Here is a 20,815-nt window from a genome sequence, read left to right as displayed (position 1 = left end):
TTGGAGAACACAAAAATTTTAGAATAGTATCACTACTCCCTGAGGATAATAAAAAACTAATAAACCCACTATAGAGATTATTTTGTAAAATACTAAGGCAGTGCAATGTATCAACAACTTACCTTAAAAGCATTTGGAACCTGAAGTTTTGGCGATGGAATCCCAATGGCATAGTCAATTAAAACCATAGACAGAATAGTGAGAAAGACAGCAAAATCGCTGACAACAGATCGTACCTACAATTATTGAGAGAAATTACTATTTTAACTAAAACATTCACGTATTATTTAAGATTTTTCTTCACTTTTTTAAGACATTTTGTGCTTACAGCTAAAACAATGTTTATTCTGATGCAAGCTTCTAATAGAGAAAAGATGCAGTGTCCGCTTCAGCAGTTTACTGAATTTGCAATGCAGATGGAATTTATACTTACATATGACTAATGACAACCTTTGAATTAAAATAATGGCACACACCTTTGTTGGGAAGTATCGACTAGTTTTGAACTGCTTCAGTGTGGATGACAGCGTTACTGTGGAAAAGAATAAGATGACAGACCAGAAGAGGACATCTGGAACATAAGGGCCATGATGACCACAGGCTCGTCCAACAAACTCCCCATGAAATTTTTTACATTCCTATTAGGGAGAGAAAAATAGTATTGCTCTAAGAAGTATCTGTGCTTACACTAATATTTTCTGTCCAATTTCTTTCCTAAATTGCAAGCAGACTCTATTACTAGAAATAGTACAAGAATTCTTATATATTTATTTTTTTTAAACTTAAAACTCACTATGTTTGCATTTAGTCTGCACAGAAAACACTCAAACTCTCAAAAATAATCTCTTTTTTAATCAGTATTAAATGATGAAGTCACTAAGACATACCATAAATAAAGAGATTAATATAAAACCAGATTTATTTCAAACTAAGTTCACTTATTTATTTTCTGTTTGCAAATACGGATTTACACTTACTAATTCTTTTCAAGAGTGGAAAGCAAAGTTCAAAAGCCACCAAGAGAAAGGCTGCTCCTGGTGCATTGTCAAGAACTGCTTTTTTTTTTAACTTCACAGGCCTAGCAATTGAAGAAAAAGCTATTTAGAATGTGCAGTATCAGACTAAATGTTGCCTAAAAGGGACCAAGACATTTATTACCACATGGGGGCAGCACATTCCACAAATTGTCTTTCTCTTAAAGAAAAAATCAATCTGATAAAGTACCAGAAAACCCTAAATCTGTAACATTAATTCTATTCAATATAATTTATGATCAATTATGGAGATACAGTAGAAAACATATCCAGCAATTCTCCATTACCATGCTTAGTTGTCTAAAATCATAGAAAGTAGCTCTAAAAAAGGAGCTACCAGCTCTGGACTCACAATTCTTTCCCTCTCCTTCCCAGTGCCTCCACACTTATTAAGAAAAATGAAATGCAGCACCCAGAATCAGAGATTCCTGGCAGCAATATCCTGCCAGATCAGGATCCTTTAGTGTTAGATTAAGTGGGTCATTGGCTCGTCAGACTGGCATCACAATACTGTGGGCTTGACATGTTATGAGAAACTTTGGCTTTGAACAAAGATTGGCTTGGAAAAAAACACAGTTGCTATTTGATGACTGTGAGACAAAGGAGTGCAAAACCTTTTATATCGGTATAGGAGTAAACTAGGGATAAATATGATGCACTTCCAACTGATGAAATAAAGGTTTCAGGTGGGGAAAAAAAATAATCAGGAAATCCGAAAGAAATTCTCAAGATTCTGGGACATCAAGTATAAAACTTGTCCTGGCCTGAGCTAGACCTTGATTATCTACTGAAAATTATTTTGTCACCAACAGAACAAGCATTTTGCTCATACTTGTTTTGTCTTGATAGCAAAAGAATTGTTAGTCCTACTGTTGTTTTTTAGAGAATGAAAATCCACATCTTCAGAAACTTGGAACATTTCAACCAGACACAAGAAACTACATGAAGATATGAGACGTAAAACAGACAGTGGGGTGAGTCTGACCAAATATTTACAGGCAGCAAGGTCTAATCTCTTACTGCAGTACTCTTGAACAGAAGTTTCTTGATGATTCTTGCAGGAAATAAAGACACAAAAGTATGAAAAAAATTCAGTTATTTCTTTGGCAACTATAGGAACTAATGAGAAAAGTTCATCAGATACTGCTACCTAGGTAAACTCAAATTTTGGTAATAAACTTTCACAGAAGTTTTAAAGGGTTTTATATAATGCAGCCAGCCTTTTACATTTATAGTTAAAACAAAATCTGTTATTTTAAATCTCCTCAGCTGCAAATGTACTCTGAAAAACACTGTCAGAGATCTGAGAAAGTGAGAGGAGGAGTCTGCCCCTGCACAGATGCTCTTAGAGTGTGCTGCAATTTTGAGAATATTCATTCTGGACTGCTGGAATCCCTTAGGCCAGCAGTTCTCAACTTTCTCTCTGCTGTGTCCACGCCAACAGAGTTAAGGAGCAATTCTTGCTCAGAGCAAGCCATGGAAGAAAGCTCTTGATTAATTCACAATAGGAGAATAGGAGTTCTTCTGCATTCCCATCTTTGAAAGAAAAAACAGTATCTGCTGGAGACAGTCCACTAGGTTGGCTTTTAAGTGTTCAATTTGATTATGCCTGTTGATTGGTTAATTCAGTTTTGTTTTTTGAGAGAGCTGTTTAGTTTGGTGTCTTTTGGACTCAATTCCCTTTGACTGTGCAATGAAACAACCCATTTTTGAGAAAAAGTGATGGCCCAATCTCAAAATGACACTTATCAAGTTGTAAATGTTACTTTGAAGAAGGCAAATTTGAAGTAATAAATCCTTTAAACTAAGAAAAGTGTACCACTTAGAAGCTAGTTACGCATCCACACAAGCCCCGCAAACTGTTGCTTCTTCCCCTCCCTCCCTGGACAAAACAAATATTACAGGCATATGTAAGAAAAAATTGGTCACTGAACAGCAAATGTTACAAAATTTCTCCCCTTCCTCTCTTTTATAGCCTGAACAGTTGCAAGAATGTTTTAGAATGTTTTAGGGGAAATAAATGCTTCTGAGTCTTTCTACACAAGGGAACTTTGCGTTTGCCATCTGGCAGAATTAGGACAAATCCATTGTCATGTTTAGACTTAATCTCAGCCAAGCTCTTGTGTCAAGGAGGTTCCAAAGCAGAGCACAAAATGCACACACTTGCTTTAACGTGTACTATCAAAGGTCCAAAATGCTTACAAAAGGAGATAACACTATAAAGTCCATGTAAATTTTTATTAAGTATATTTTATGCTTTATTTAAACAAATATGATCACAAAAACATGGTATTTTTTTCAATATATTTGCTGCAGTAGGAGAGACAGAATTATTTATACCTATGCCTTTATTTATTAAGTTCCAATATTTCACTTACTGACACAGTTAGGTTCCCCCATGGCACATCGGATGCAGATATATTGTAGTCCTGCCAGTATCGTAAGGTTTTATTGCTAGGATTTTCTGGCTCCACACAATTGCATCTGAAAAGACAAAATATTTTTCCTTAATAATAAAATATATATCAGATATTAATCGAAATTATCAATTTTATGACATATTGAAATTATGCTGTACTTTGACAGAAAAATTTAGTTTACATGAATTCTGTAAATGCATGCTTTGAAGCAGTTTGTAGTTCAGTAGCTAGTGTATTACTAGAGTATAATTTGCCGTGAGGTGCATATGCATATATAGTACGTAAAGTGACATATTTAAACCACTGTTCACATTAAGTTTTACCACCCATTTTCCTCCTGTTCTATTGATACTTCTGAGTGCAGTTTGTAATACTGAGTATGTGCCAGTTCTGTTCCGCCCCCTTATACCTAAGATTTCCCTACATGGCCATTACATGCTATGTACAGTTCCAGGCTTATACATTTCCCAAATAACAAACTGTCTTTCTCTTTACCAGAGAAATGCTTTTGCATACAGAACTGTCAAACTACTCAGTCAATTGCCAGGGCTCTAAGAGTGTTGGCATTATCAGCACCAAAAACTCTGTGAACTCTATGTCCACTGATTTTCCTTTCCCCACAGCTGCTGTAGAAGCATGCTCTTCATTTTAAATTGTGTATTTTAACATACAAAAGGTGACAAGGCAATGTGGGAGGACAATACTGCAAATAGGTAATTTAAAATCAAACTTAAGCCTTTAAAGCCTCTGAAGCAACTGTGGGAGACATTTTCTTTGACAAAGCCTTCAAAATACACAGGATACTTCATAGGTTCCAAGATGACAAGTGTCCTTTTCAGTTCTCCTTAAATTAATCCTACATTAATAATCTATAGTACCATCCAGCCTGCTAGTATTTTAATGTGCTTATGATGGCTTTAAATAGATTATGTACTCTCTGATAAAGTTTTCAAGAGTAGCTGGGGACAAGATAACATCTAACTATAGAGTACAGAGTCACTGAGCATGCATTTGCATTAGCTGTAGCAGAATATCAGTTTATTCACTTACATATACCATCTATTTTCCTGTGGCTGTTTAACTTTCCACAAAATTACAATACTCATCCTGATTTGTACAATTTTCTATATAAGAAATTCTACCATCTACATCGTGAGTACACAACACTGCCATTCTATTTCAATTACAATACTATACATGTGACAACAGCCGCATTTAATATATAGAAAGGTAAAGATGCAGGTTGTCTTTGAGCAATTCCTCGCTTTTATTTTAAATGCAGCTATTTATCAAAGAAAGAGAAAACCCTTACAGCCCATGAACAAAAAGCAAAATAAAAAAGCAACTGCATTCAGAGAAATAGAGGGCCTGAGCCAAAAGTCCTTGACTGGATCTTTCAAATATATTTAATAGGCTTTGGATCAGGCCCTAAGTGCAAAATGATTGCGTGTTCAATGCGTAGCTCAAATATTACAAAATGGGTTAAATGAAGCAGGTCACTACTAGTGAGCTACAGTAGCATTATAAAGCCAACAAACGGTACAGCTACATTATCGCAAGGGAGTATTGGATGTTCATGCAGCGATACAGAGGTGGCTATGTCAGGTTACTGCTGTTCTCTGTGAGCACAGGAGCTTCTTGGCCCCTGATGTCCATCGCCGATCGCAGACTGGGCAGACGCTGGGCCATGGCCCATTAGGGTTTGATTACAGTAGGCCAAGGTGACATGGGCTGCTCAATCAGTCACTTCCTCACTAGAAGGGAAGACTGTGCCTGTCGCCAGCACTACATGGTACAGCTACACTTGCTGCAAACTGCAAAATTACATTTAAAAGTTAGAGGAGCCAAAATTTCTATTTCCTTAGAAACATGACAAATGAAGCTATAGTTTAACACAGCTCAAGTAATTCATCTTCAGATGAAATCATCTGTTTATTTCTATAGTAATATCACTTTCCTTTTTCTCAGCATTCCAATTTGGTCTTTACCAAGTTGCACAGGCATTTAGTGATGGCAGACTGATCACCAGCAACTAAGTGACTTCTGCAAACTCCACCCACACAGACCAAAATGACCCTGCACACTGCTTTTGTCACTGAACAAGTGCAGAACTGGGCCCTAACTGTAGAGATCAGATCCTGCTTTCTACTGAGAAGACCATTCAAACAATGATTTCAGTCTTTTGAAATATATATACAACATTATATTGCTTTCAGTATTGTAAGTGTTTTGGCAACACTGACATTTTGGTGTGAGATTGTACCACGGTATGACTGTCTTCCAGCATCACACTAATTGCTTAACATTAGAGAAATGTGAGATAGTAAGACACTCCCTGTCCAATCCAGAAAACACAAGTGCAGGTACCACTCAGTGCCACAACACGAAAACATTATCTACTGTGTCATTTCATAACACATGTAATTGCTTCAATAATAACTATTTCCCAACACAACTGACCTGCAAGGAGAAACTCACACTAGTGAAATGAGGCTTTCTAGTCTAATCGTTTGAATATTTTAGTCTCTTTCATTGCCATTTTTCACTTGAGAGCTGTTGGAAGAAAAAGTAAAATGCACTGAATTTTTAATACTAATACACCCTTCTATTTTCCTGATAAAAAATGTATTTCTTCTTGGATGTTCAAAATGCTCTTAAGTTCTTGTAAAGTTGTTTAAAGTGCTGAGCACTTGTGTACTATGTGGAGTTTATGCTATTACCAAATGAGTAAGAGACTATACATACATCTATATTTTCTAAGCAACATATTCAGCTCTAAATACGGTACCATTCAGCAATGTACTCTCACACCTTGTAAGACAGCAATCATCTTTCTTAGGCTAAAAGATACAGAAGGATTCATTTGATTCTCTTTCATCATGGCTAAGAAGAAACTGGTTTCTTTCACGGCTAGAAAAAAAGTCTTTGCTGCCAATCTCAACACATCCATTTCATCACACTGATGACAGAACAATTCTTTTTGCATCTTTACACTTCTGGCTACTGCAAGACATTCTGATCTCCTGGTAGCAATTTAGACATTTAAACATGGGTGCCTGTAGACTTCATGGTATCTGTGACATCCATGATGAGTTGGCACATACGAGAGGGTCTGTGGCGACTCGTGCCTTTGTTTTCAAGGCAGCTGGAGGCTGAGAGATCTAAAATGGTACTAGGTACCCAGTCACAGGTCACTCACTATCTTCTGTATTTAAAATGTCCATAATTTGCAGGTAGGCAGAAATCAGCAGAGCTTGCTTTCTTCTAGGGTATTTAAAAATCTAATACACCCTATTATAAAGTGGCTTATAAGTCTAAGGTATATTAATAAACCATTTCAGACAAGACAGTCTTCAGAAAATTGCAGAGCTGTTGTAAGATTAGAACTGACAAAAGGAGAAAGTAACAAAGAGTAACAGCCTGAACACGCTAACTGGAAAAATGACCAGAGGAAGGACTCTTTATTGTCTTTACGCCTTCCAAAGTGCTCAAAAAATCTCTTGCAAATCTCTGACAAATCAGGATAGCTGTCAAACTGGCATCCTCTGGAGCATTCTCCTCTCTCCCTTTTGCAGGTGGATCAAAATTTCAGCTAAATCTTCAGCACCAATCTAACTGTAACAGTATAGGCACTTGTTTCTTAAGTCTCAATTTCATTAATTTCATTGCCTTGAGGCAGCCATCATAATTTCACTGCATGCAACATCTCCTACAACTTGTACGGTTTTCAGAGAACAGAGATAGGATCTGACAACAGCAACTTCAGGACATCTCAAACAACTAGCAGTCTTCTTTGTTCCACAAAGGGAATAGTTACTACTATACTTAATAGCACCAAAAAGACTGTAGGACTGCTCTTTCTTTGGACAATGGGAAAGGGAATATCGGTTAGTAAATTAGAAACCTGGTTTTTTATACATAAAGTTGGGTAATACTTCTCCCCTCCTTTGTAGATCAGTAATAAAAGATAAATATCATGGCTACTCAACAACTAGTCAGCTGAAAGGTTCTGTACTAAATCCACTTTCATCCTGACTGTAACTTTCTGTTTAATGCAAAACAAGAAATGCATTACTGCCTGCGTCTATTTGTTCCATTGAAATTAACATCGGTCTGGTCCTTCCAATCCTTCCAAAATCCACCTTTAACCCCTGATTCTTCAGGTTGCTTCTTCATCATTTTCTTCTCTCTACCTGGTCACGCACACTCTGCTCCCCACACAGATTTTAAATATGCAGCATGGTGCCAGTCCAGCTTTGAACAAGAGCTTCAGACCGTGTTTTTGTGAGTACATAAAACACACTTAAATGGTGCAGCTCCTTTTTAAGCCCCATGGCCATTCATCTCTAAGGAGTTGCCATTTTTCAGTATGTTCTTTTCAAGACTAGGAGGTACTTACTATTGATGGTTTTATCCAACTCACAAGGCACTGGTTTGGATCTCCTATTTTTCCAGCATTTACATATTGCAAGCTATACCTATTTATACTTACTAAGGATCTGATCTATAAAAGATGCAACTGCAGCTTCTTCATGATTAGTCAATATACCATTTCCCCTTCCTAGAAGGGCAAAATGTCTTTCTCGCTCACTTAAGATATCTTGAGAATGAGATTTTCTCAATATGAATATCTATAATATTTTAAAGACTACAGGGAAGTATGACAAATAAGTTGCAAAATGTGCTTGTTTAAACAATATGTCTCACTGAATATCAGAGCACATATTTGGTAATGTGAGTAGGAAGTTTTTCCCCTAACACAGAGGATGCTCTACGAGTATGCTGTGCACAAAACAGAGAAAGAATAAGATGACAGTATGAAATGGAATATAACTAAATTTGTTTTAAAGTAAGGTATATTAGAATATATGTGTAAGTATTCTTTACGTTGCATTTACAAGGTTGAAGGAAATATATCAATAGCAGAATGCTGTGCATGTTTAGGTTGTGTCCAAATACACCATTTTCAAGTGTATTATGGGCATTCACAGAGTCCTTCTGTTTGTCTAACAATTGCTATGGGAAGGGGACAACAACATCATAAATGATGTCTTCTCTGCTATCTTGTACCTACAACACCTGTATATCCCTGGCATTATATTTACCATATTCCTTCTCATGCCAACATCCATAACTAAATCAAAGTCTCAGTGCAGAAGAGACTGGAAACAAAATAATTAATAGTGATGGAAAACGAAATTGTCAGCTAAGTTCTATTCTCAGTATCACGAAATCCTTTCACAGCACAGCTGTCATGGCAAGACAAGATTTTTTCTTCATTTATTCATGAGATCTGCCATCCTGAATTACGACCATGAAGTTAAGTAGCCTATCTGACAGTCACGAACATCAGCAGGCATCCACATATATTCTCTAAGGTTGGAAGTCTATATAGTTTAGTTGGTGAAGCTGAGGATGAAAATAGAAAAGCCTATAAAAAGTACCAAAACAATGCCTTCAGCAGCACAATAATTTCACAGAGAGAGAGAGAGAGAGAGAGAGAGAGAGAGAGAGAGAGAGAGAGAGAGAGAGAGAGAGAGAAATCTGAGGCAGGGAACTGATGCTAGAGTGAAGAAATCTCAAAGAATCAGTTTCTTCAGATCACACATCAGGAAGAGAACGTTCTGTCAAGGGGAAAGTCTAGAAAACAGATTTATAATCACATTGTAGCTTTTTTGTAGCTTTGATTTGAACTCACAAAGGTTGGCTTTTATTAGCTGCCTGATGCAGCATGAAGTCCATGCATTCTTAGCAGTACTATGGCATGTAACTGCCATACATAGAAGTTCATATGCAGTGTAACTATGTGGGGTATTGACAATTCATCTGAAAGCTTTCACTGATAAATATTTCTAGGATGCCACTTTCCCCTGTTTCCAAAGCTAAAAAAAACATACACCTGAGGAGAAGAGATTCAATATAATGCTGATATGGAAATAACATATTGCCATACATCATAATGCTATATGGTCAGCTTAAGTTTCAATTGTCCAGGTGTGGTGCATCAGTACACACAAATGTACTATAACAAAACCATACAAGAATTTTTTATAAGCCTTTCTAGATTTTGAAGGCATTGTGTAGACCAGCTACCAACAAAAAACTGAATGCTGTGGAGAACTGCTTAACAAGGAGATCTATTTTGAAAGTGGAGGGGATGAATAGTAGGAAAGAATAAAGCAAAGTAGCCACTCTCTGGCTTCACATGAAGGAGAAAGAGACAAACAAGTCAATTGGGTTGGGCAGGCATAGGGAAGTCCTAGAATAAATAGAATAAAGAAAAATAATGTCTAGATTCCAAGGTTTGTCAAGAAGCAAAAGGGAACCAGCAGTTAAACTCAATGACAGTAGTTGCATGGTTCTGGGAAGAAGAGGGATATTCTTAGGGAAAGACACACAGGATATAGCACAGTTATTTAACTGTAGGAAAAAAACTATAAAGGGGAAAAGAAAAATCTATATTCATATCTAAGTTCAAAGAAATCATTATAGGAATTGGAATTCAATTACATGCCTGGGATTGTAATGAGCACTTCTGTGCTTATCACCACTGATTCTTCTCATTCCACCTGCAGCTTAAGGATACAGGGTATAAACCAATCTAATTTGCATCCAATAATGATGTATTTAGATTAAGTTATATAAATAATAGAAGATGTAAAATTTCCTTGTGCAAACAGTGGTATGCACAAAACTAATCTTCACAATGCCTTCTAAAAGCAATGGTTTCTATAGCCTGCAAACGATACTGAGATTGACATGATCTTGGCTCTCTAATTACATCAGAGTGGGATTTTCTACTCCTAATGCTTAAGTGCATGTCAATACCAAGACAGATTGCAATATGCATATTACTATGCCAAGAAATCACTTTAAAATTATTCAATGTAATCTGTTAATAATTGAGTAACTTCTGGTAAAGATTTATTAAAAACAACATGAATTCATCATTTTGAAAAAAGAATTAATAAAAAATGAAAAGGTATATAAAGTCCCAAGATCTAAGCACCTCACACTGAGAAATAACTCATCTTCTGTATTCTAAGATAACGGTCTTAAAATGCTTGTGTTTTAAATACTGGGTTGCTTTCTAAATCACATTCCTTTCATCCACAATTCTTATTCTGTTTTCCTTTTGAGAACGTGTTTTTTATTCGCTCCAGTTTGGGGTTCTCCTTTCCTAGCAAAAATAACATTCTAATATTTAATATATACATTAAAACTGATGGGCATCAGCGTTCCAGACAGGATTCACTAACTGGAGATATATTTGCTACAGGGGTAGGAAAAAACAGGAGGAAGAGAGTGCAGAAATAAGAGAGTTGCTATGCCAACCTACAAATGCTAATGGCATGACAAATACAAAAAGGTCACATAAAAAAAAATAGAAAGAAAAGCCCTGATCAAAAAGTATGTGCAATTTAATTTAATAAACGATGCAGCTACTCTATTCAAATTCCTTCAAAACAATGCAGTTTAAAAATAAAAAGTAGCACACAGTAGCACACTGAAAATGAGGTTGTCTTTGTCCTTCTTTTGATTTAGCTCTTATTCTTTATCATTCATATCAAAAAGATGGTATTTTAAGAAAAAGTTACATATATAAATGCCGAATGGATTTGCCTGCAAGCAGATCACCTAAAGATTAGGACTAATACTTAAACACAGAGTAACAAATATAATAAAAAAATGAGTAAAAAGTGCATTAGGTCTAGTTTTACATTAATTGGATCATGCAACAAAATACATTTCTGTCTTCTTGAGACAGAATTCTGTAACTCAAATACCTATCTTCTACTTAAAATGGCAAAATGCTAGATACAATTTTTAAGACATCTTTTAGGAGGATTTTCAGCCAATTTTTAAATATTTGGTTCTGCTTGATTAAAAATTTAAAAATAAATACAAAACCAACCCAACTGTTCTGAATGTTCTTTCTATAGTCTTCTAAGGTTTGTTACAGCAGATAGTAGTAATTATTCCTGTACTCTCAAATATAAGAAGAGATGCATGCAGTACAGTCTTTTACATCAAACTCCTGCAACAGAGACTGTCTGTGACAGAATTCAAACCCACCAAAAACACAGAAAGGGTTTTCTTTCTCACTTGAAATATGGTTTCAATCTAGTGAAATAACAACCATTTTAAATTACTACTTTCTTTGTATTTCTAGTACTCCACAGGAGAGCACTAACAGCATGCCAATGACTTTTGCTGGGTCAAACTCATGTCTTCACCAGGGCAAAGGAACAGTAGTGGTATGTAGACAGACTACCTGTGGACATGAGAGCATCCTTGGAAAGCCCATGGGAGAGGATAGGAGGGCTGGGCCACAGCATACACTGAAAACTTTCAATATATACAAGTCTTTTGACCTATTTATCATCAATTTTTTGAGTGGGCAACAGGTAGGATACAGAACACACAGAAATTTTACAGTATAACCTGAGTTTTCTAGCATAGATTTGCAGATCCAAGACAAAGTTTTTCATAAGCTTTGGCTGAGCATTCAAAGAGAAATGAGTTACTCAACCTTTTGAAGTTCACCCAAGGCTAATTAAAGAACTGCCAAGGCTTTACTAACAATTAAAAACTTGTCTTTAAATCCCCAAAGAGGAAAATGCAAACAGCTGTTTTAATTAGCAAAACAGCAGATACTAATTAGCTTCTGTAACAGAGTATGCTGGTCCTTTAAGGACAGGACCAGTTTCAGCCCAAGTTTGTTACCCATTTAATCTACAAGTAGAAGGACTGGAGTCTGATGCTGCAGCAAAAGCTTCTAATTCCTTCTGAAATAAATATTCCCCATCCTCAAGTACACAAAAGAGACAGTTTTATTTCAAGTAAACTTTTATGCTTATCCATCTTTTAGTTTCTTATCTTTCTGGAACTGAGACAGATATTTAAGCATGGACTGAGGGTTACTTGAAATGTCTTGTGATGATCTCATGGGGATGATAAGTGTGACACCTCATCTTCTGGGCAAAAGGCCACTGTATCTGGACAGTCATATGTGAATATTTGCACCCGTGGAGTTCAGGTGGCACCAAGTCTGCTGCGAAAGTACTGGTCATTTGGGCAGCTGAAGTAGAGTTGTTCCAACTGAGCACATCTTTAGGTTCTCCCAATCTTTTGAGATCAGTTCTGAATAACTAAGAAAAACTAAGAAAAACTCAGATGAAGGAGAAAGGAGGGGAGAGAACAGAAGAGGCTGGAATTACCATTTTGCTGTTCAGAGCACAGATCCTTGGATTCATCAGATATGCTCTTACAAGATAATCAATATGCATTGATTATCCATACACTAGCATTTCCAATGAGCAGTTTTAAAGTTAAAAAAAATGTAAGTAACATCCCAGAAGAGCTCTGATGCTTGCTCATTTTTGTATTAGCAGGGTCAGTTGCTATGGACCTGATTGATAATAAACAGGATATTGTTGCAAGTAGAAGATACAGTATAAATGCCAAATGTGAGATGTAATGCAAGACTTTAAAAGTCAACTTAATTGTATTATCTACACAGAGTGAAAGAATAACAGAGAATATAAGTATGAAATAATAAACTCATAAATAACTACAAAAATACTATATCAAATAATTTTGGTTTGAAACCACTAGGCAGTGGTTAAATCTTTCTTCCAAACATTCAGAAGACACTTGTCCTTAAGGAATTCTGTTTGAAAAATCTAAAACTGTCGTGCTGTAGGACAGGACAGGTCAATAGGTGTAACTGGAGATGACAATAGCTGCTCTTACACCATTCTGTGTGCTCTGCACATTCTACACTCAATGAAGAGAGTTACCAAGGACAGGCAGAAAGTAAATACCATTCCTCAAAAATCAATTTGGGATTCTGATTAATAAGTGGAATTCTAAGTAAAACTTACAACATTTATTTGTGAACAGAAGGACTAGGACGACAATCCACAAAGACTGTGCTATATGAAGATCTTCAGAGTAAAATACCTACCTCATAAAAGTTAAGTTAAATAAGAGAATACAACCTCAACTGCATGCTTGGTCTATTCTTGATGTTTATTGCTTTCTCTTCAAATTATTATTCCTTTGTCTACTGATTAAACTATTAGAGAGGAACAGAATTATTTTCAGCATGATGAGAGAGTATGTCACAGCAGAACTACAGTTTCTCTGACTTAACTTGTTCTGTGAATTAAGCTATATAATGTACATTCAGATTCAGGATTTGTTAACTATTCTTGTAGTGATGATATACACAAAGCTCAAATGTTTTCTCTGTTGCCGTGTTCTGTTTTCTCCAGCTTAAAATGCAAATGAGACATTTGGTTGAGACACTCCTATTTTTCCAGTGAACAGAAGATGTGGCACTCTTCAAGCATTGTTCTGTTAGGGCCCCACCCTGCTCATGCAGAGGGTTCAAATGGATTCAATGAAATAATAAAGACATTTCTGGAGAGGGATTTTCATTGAAAATGCTTTTTAATGACATTTTAGTTGCTGAGGTGACCAAGCTTGATTGGCCTCAGGAAAGACTAGGATTTTGTTCTTTACTAGAACAACGTTTCTGTTCTCATATCACAGAAACAAGTCCATGAGGTTTTTCTTCTAAATGAAACTATATTGATAAAAGCAATTCACTTTTTTATTCCCCAAGTACAATAGTACCTGTCTGAACTCCACAATAAAGTAAAACTGCTTAAATGGAGTTAGTTAAAAAATCTTATTATTAAGAAAAAATTGATTATGACGTAATCAATAAGCACTGAGAAGCACCTCACAATTTCAAATCCACTTCAGTTCTTGGAGCTTGTACCTTAAATGCCAGAAAGTTAAAATAAAGGAAGTACATCAATTTATATCCTTTATAGATAGGTGAACATTTCAATTGGAGAAAAAAACAAACAAACAAAATCAAATAATATATGATATACAAACATTGCCTGAACAGCCTGTCGCCAGTAGAAGATTATAAACCATCAGTACAAGGTTACAGGAAGAGATGACTTAGCTAAACCTCATTAAATAAAAATGTGAATAGAGACCTAAAACTGAGGTCCCTTCAAGTCCTATTTTTAATTCTAGGACTTCCAAATTGCATGTATGGAAGCTTTTTGAAACTCCAAGTCAAGACATTTTTACTTATCTTAAGTAAATGTATCTTGCTTGTACACATACATCCAGTAACTACCACTTCCAAATGACAGCATAATAGCTTCAACATCTTAAGTTTGCAACTACTGCAAACTTGTCCTGCTGTGCTCCTCAAGGAGAAAACAACCCATTTACAAAACCTAACAGTTTAACAGAAAATATCTTACTTACGAGTACTTGGTCAGCAGATCTAAATCATTATGCATGTTGATTGGATATGTCTCACTGAGATGAAACAGCTTCTCTAAGGCCTCATAAATGAAAATGATGCAGATAAGAGAAGCAAAAGCTTCTTCGGTAAACCGGGTAATGTAGCAGACTAGGGAGCTCGCATCAGTTGCAACAAGGATGATGCACAGGATTGCAGTCCACAGCCCAATGCTAGCTCTCAGGGAAAGGTATGACAACCCATACTCTCTAAAAACAAGGAAAAAATTAAACACACTTAATATTTTTTCCAGCCACAGTGAATGGAGACAAGGCAGCTACAAATTTTCCTTTCTAGAGACAGTCTTAATCAGAAACTACATACCTATGTGAACTGAAGATACTGTCAAGTCACTTCCTGACCAGAGCTCTCCTCCAAATTAACAGGACACAAAGACCTCTATCTCTACTAAAGCAAGTCAGAAGCTTTGAGAGTAGTCACACACATGAAGCGTGTGTGACTCACTTTTTATCCCATATCCTCCTTTGCGAACAGCCAACACCTGTCAATTTCTTTTTAAGCTGTGAAAAAGTAGCTGTAACAACTTTCATCAAAATTCTGTATGCTTATTGCATATGATAATAGAGCTCCAAACACACCAGGTGACATTAGCACAGTGAACTGAAAGCTCTACCTGAAGGTGCTAGAAAATTTATTGGGGTGCTAAGTGGGTCTCTCATTCTATGTTGTTCAGGAGATCATGGTGTATAAGCCCCATCACAGCAGTGAGGCAGAAAAGCAGACAGGATAGCAGAGAAGCATGATGGCTTCCAACATGGAGATGTAATTTTTACCCACACTGTGGCAGAGATATGTCATATAACATAAATGTGAGTATGTGCTGTTCTGGCATGACACTTCACTCCGGCATGGTCTGTATTAGTGACTATTGAAAGATGGCACCACTTCCACTGCACTTACTTCCTTGGCTTCCTTGGTGAGAGGTAACACCTTTTGAGTTAGGGATGAGATAAACCAGCGATTTAAATGTATTGTCTCAGAGTAGAAAATGATAAAATAAAAAACAAACAAAACCCCAAAAACAAATAAACAAAAAGCAAGCAAACAAACAAACAAAAAAAAAACAAACAACACCCTGAAGCTGACATTCCCTTCAAAACAAACAAAAAGCCAACAATTTCAAAGTCAACCTTTCTGCATCACCACTGACTTGTCTCAGTCACTGCATAATTTTCAGACTCTGAAAGCCTAAGCAGTGCACTCCAATACAAATTGTTGACTATTCTGTTGGAACTTTGGGATCAGTGCCTCTACTATTACCTAACATGTGAAGGATGACATATATCATGATCTTCACTTACTTGCAAAATTTGAATAAGATCTTCTCAAACACTAAAACTGGTCCTGTGCTGCCAAGTATAGTGAGAGGCTGTCCACCAAAAAGGGAGTAGGCAATTCCAGTCATGGATGCTCCAAACAGCGATTCTATTGCACTCTGAATATGATACAAAGAGAAGTGTCCATAAATTTTCAAACAGGTTCTTTTTGCAATGTCTTAGTCTGTAGCCTTCCAAACACTGAAACACCAATATTTAAAGGTGATTCATGCAACAGTAAGAAAATACTAACCACAAACCTAGGAATGCAAGTTTGTTTTAAAAGTTCAGATTTAACACATACTATACGACCTTCAGTTGCTTCTCCCAGCAGACCACCAAATGTGATGACAGGAGACATGCAAGCACAGTAGAGAAACAAAAATGATGCCAGACACTGCAGACTGAGAGCATCCCTGAAGTCACTCCAGAAGAAGGGAGCTTTTCTTTTGATATCTAAAATCAATCCTCCAAAAAATCTAAAAAAAAACACAGAAGAACTCAAATTAATTAAGGAGGCATACCAAACTTTCTTCTATAGTATTGCTTCAAACATAATGCAGAGAAGCTACTGTTCCTTGATCAAATGATACATACTCTTATACATCCTTCCCAGGAAAAAAGGTTTCTGAGAAGCCTGTCTTGGTAACTTCAATCAGGAAATTTTGTTTTTTAAAAAAATTAATTTGCCTGTTTCTTTTATAAAGTCATCTAATCATCCAGGCCTAAAAGTTCTGAACAGTTGCTTGCTCCCATGCATTAAACCCTACGGTTTATTATGTGAAATAATTCCTTACATTTGTATAATCAGAGAGCTATCACAGTACCCATTTTCCCACACATCTACATATAGAGCTTCACATTCTTTACTTGAGAATCTGTTCCTAAATACAGTGGATTATAGAATTGAATGTACACTACCATTTTTCAAGGACAAGTGTCACCTTTTGTCAAATACACTATGCCAAAAAATATTTAGGAACAGACACTCCCTTACAGTATACCATACAGTTAAATGCTCTTTTTCTTACAGGCACACAGTGTATCAGATGCTGCTGAGATAAAGAGGAAGATGCAGCGCCACTACCTCCTAAATATTAAAACAATCCTTCAAGCTGTCAATTAGCAGGTTTCACTGGTGAGAGAACAGCTTACAGCCAGACTGGCCATCACCTCCCCTGCCTCCGTGTGTACACCAGCACTGCAGCTGAATCTTTAGTTTCATGCAAGTAGGAACAATATTTAAATATCAAGAGGCAGCAAGGTAAAAGAAAAGTCTATCGCCCAACTACACTGCACTAAGGCAATTGCTGACAGCCGAGACACACCACACCATACCGGATGAAAGAAATAAAGTATTCCTTGGGTCAAATTGTTCATTCTGATGTGTGTATATTGCAGCCACCGTGATAACCATAGCCTCATGTACCAGGACATACCATGGCTTACTGAGGTAAGAAAGAAATGCCAGAGCTGCACAACTCAGAAACTTCAACCACAAAACAACTGTAAGTATTCATAATATACGGCACATAACTATTTCCAACTTTTCCTTCATGCTGTACAGAAACAAGAAACAGTAATAAAGTTTAACAGAGGTCTGACCTTTGTAACTGACAGAGAAAGGAGCCTGCAATAAATAAATTGTGAAAACTCAAATCCCTCTTGCCCTGTCCCCCTCTCTACAAACTAGCATGTTTTCCTTTTCAACTATGTGGTAAGTAAATCAGGAAAAATGACTGAAAGAAATCATGTGCCAAAACAGTCCTTTGAGAGAGAAAACTGTGATTCCTTTGGAAGTGCATCACTCAGAAAGCTTAAGATGTTGCGTATGTTTTCACTAACTTTCCAGTGCGTTGCAGTTCTGGTCCAGAGTGTCCCCCAGGATGTTCTGCTTCCCCATGGGCTGCAGTACCATTTGGCACTCCCGGGATCTTACGCTTCTCCTGCCAGAAGGAAAAGATACTTCTCATGGGTCTTAGCATCAAAATATAATTATAGTAAAAAAAAAAGGCTCTGAGAGTTAAAAGCTTAAACATAAAATTTTAAGATTCATCAACATAAGCTGTAGAGGAGCTTTATTAAACAGACAGTTAATAGTAGAAGGAATTGTGATTCTGTGAAATTTAAAAAATTGATGACAAAAATTCTTGTATCAGAAAACATTTTAAAGAATAGCAAGCTTTGATAAATTCTTGCAATAGGTAAGAACAAAAGCAAACCATGACTATTTGGAATAATCAAAGATGCTTATGGCCAATTATCCCTAAATTTAAGATCTTTAGATACAACTGTCTGTCTGAACTACAGGAAATGTCATCACTATCCTGTTTGCTTCTAAGTCAAGGGCTCTCTTAAAGCAAATTAACCTAAAACAAAAAGAGGATACAAAATGTTTACATAGTGACTCTGCTAAATGCTAAACTAATGAGACTTAAAACTACACAGTAAAAATTCATCATAACATTTAACAGTGTCTGAATTTTACACTGTACAGACCTGGGAGGGAACATTTTTAGGTGGTTCTATTCGAATTGTTGGGTCCCACTCTCCAGGAGGGAGAACAGTAACCTGATCAAGAAACTCATCAATTCCAGACACCAAGTCATTCCGGTCTTTTGCTTTGTAAGCAACATCATGGAATACCTGTGAAAAATCGAGAAGGGTGTGGGAAGAAAAAGAGATGGAAAAAGAAGCTCTCTCTAATGTTTTCCACAACGACCCCTTTTCTCTGAAATAGAAGGCACTTCATACAGTTCCCATTAAACAAACAATTCCAGCTTCAATTGACTAAAGTTTCTGGTATATAGTTCTCCTAGAAGTTCCAGCTGCTGTAGAAAAACATCCTTAAGGTTGATAAATATTCTAGAGATTTTACAGCTTAAACACGATTAAATCCACTGAAAAGTAACTGTGTAAAATGGAATCTTCTCAGTGAAGATATCTTCTCTTGTGAATCTTGTTTCTCATTTTGCTATCTCCTTATGGCAACATAATCTGTTAGAGGATCATGAAATGAACTAAAATGCTCTTTGTGTATCAGCAGAATGATTAGCCACATTTCATCGGGATGATTGGAAATTACCTACTATACCTTTTCAGTTAGTACAAAAAGACTAAAACCAAATCATGAATAAAAATACCTCATCTGTCATTAGTGTTGCAATTGATCTTCCAATTTCATGGTACTGTTGCCCTTTACCCAGTGGTCCAAGAAGAATGAACAAAAATCTGCAAATGAAAGTTAAATTTTAAAATTTCTAAAGGATAGATGGTTCGAAGTAACTATAAATACTACAGAAATACTTATCTAAAAAGTGGACTAGAAGAATCTATAAGACAAACATGATATATAATCTCCCTCAAGATCCTCGCACATGCATTTAAACATGAAGCTCTGCTTAGAAAAAAATGTGAAAATAACTTCCAAAAATATATCATAAGCTTAACAGTCAGTCTTGATTGAGAGTATCAAAACCTCCTTACATAACAAACCTTATCTTACATAATAAATGCAACTATAGTCTAAGTACAGAGCATATTAACATTAATTTATTTAATTCTGTTAATTCAACAGAATTAACTATTTTATGGTTGCATGAATTATTGCAATATTGGGGAAGTTAAATTACCCCAAATAAAATAATTTTTAAATTGTTTTTACTCCCATTAAGGCTTTAGACAGCCTATATGTGAGGCTGTTGGCAAGTAAGGTTCTATAAAATGCAGAACATTGGTTCAAATGAAACAACTGAAATTCTGTTTTGCTAAAATGCACAAAGCTTACATTGACTTACATTACTAAATTTTTTTTAAATACATAGTTTTGCAGAAATTCTTAATTATCCTAATTTGTAATTATTTATTTTTCTTTTGGCCAAAAAAAAGAAATAATCAAGAAATCTGTTCTTTTCCTTTTGGTGTGTGTGGCTTTTTTTTCCTGTGGGAATTTGGGGAGGTTACCAGGAAAGGCTACAGAGGGTTTTTTTCAAGGCCAGCTCAGTTCCTCAGTGTTCCTCATGCACACGCAAAAATTAGAAAACATTTTAAAAGTCATATCCAAAGTAACTACAAAGTAACTACAACTTAAAGAAAATTTTATACTGTTTATCTGGCTAGGAGCAAGGATCTGAGTCTCAGCCTTGCATTTCATAGCATTATGCTCCTTCCTGAGTGTCACAAACAACTGGAATGCACTACTGCCTTCTGTCAGAAGTCTGCTTTCATAGAAACTAAAAGAGGGAAGGGGGAAAAGAGACAGAATATGTGTACAGACATATACACAAATACAAAAAAAAAAAAAAAAGTGGAAGATTGCAATAATAATTAAGTCGATGAACTCAGAAATGGGAGAATCACTTCAGAGTTTTCATCTGAATTGACTTTTATTTTTAAATTCCTCATAATTTGTTTTCAGAATCAAAGTACTTCATCAGAAAAAGTCTCAAATTAGAAAAAATTAATCTAATAAAAATTTATGGTTACAAGTCACATTCTCTACCATGCAACTATCAACAAAGTAACTTTTTGAAGAACATATTTACTGCCTGTTCTCCATCCATTCATTCACTATCCCTAGTCAATCAAATCACACAGTTTGGTTTTTTGCCTTTTCTCCATTCCTTTTTTCATTTTTTAGTTCTGGACATAATTACACAAGTAGTTTCAGTTCCAGATAAAATATTC

The 20,815-nt window shown here is 36.0% G+C and overlaps 1 protein-coding gene across 8 annotated transcripts in view; it reads right to left on the bottom strand.

Moving 5' to 3' along the window:
• The window catches only part of SLC4A10 (solute carrier family 4 member 10), a 118,345-nt gene that overhangs the window by 19,805 nt on the left and 77,725 nt on the right, over positions 1 to 20,815 (bottom strand). For all 8 annotated transcript variants that reach the window (XR_001920640.3, XR_001920639.3, XM_018072525.3 and 5 more), the window contains 9 exons: positions 19,273 to 19,360; positions 18,629 to 18,775; positions 17,975 to 18,075; positions 16,434 to 16,608; positions 16,115 to 16,248; positions 14,756 to 15,001; positions 3,413 to 3,518; positions 477 to 638; positions 123 to 236 (listed from right to left, as the gene is read on the bottom strand). Coding sequence is in view for 6 of the 8 variants with exons in the window: in XM_018072525.3 (XP_017928014.1) it covers positions 123 to 236; positions 477 to 638; positions 3,413 to 3,518; positions 14,756 to 15,001; positions 16,115 to 16,248; positions 16,434 to 16,608; positions 17,975 to 18,075; positions 18,629 to 18,775; positions 19,273 to 19,360 (1,273 nt within the window). In the remaining 2 variants the exon portion in view is untranslated. The remainder of the gene's footprint in view (positions 1 to 122; positions 237 to 476; positions 639 to 3,412; positions 3,519 to 14,755; positions 15,002 to 16,114; positions 16,249 to 16,433; positions 16,609 to 17,974; positions 18,076 to 18,628; positions 18,776 to 19,272; positions 19,361 to 20,815) is intronic.

This window comes from Manacus vitellinus, unplaced genomic scaffold, assembly GCF_001715985.3.
Source record: "Manacus vitellinus isolate BGI_N305 unplaced genomic scaffold, ASM171598v3 scaffold_22_pilon, whole genome shotgun sequence".
NCBI classification, from domain to species: Eukaryota; Metazoa; Chordata; class Aves; order Passeriformes; family Pipridae; genus Manacus; species Manacus vitellinus.
Note: the sequence above shows the minus strand (reverse complement) of the source record. Positions and strands in the feature narration are given on the sequence as shown.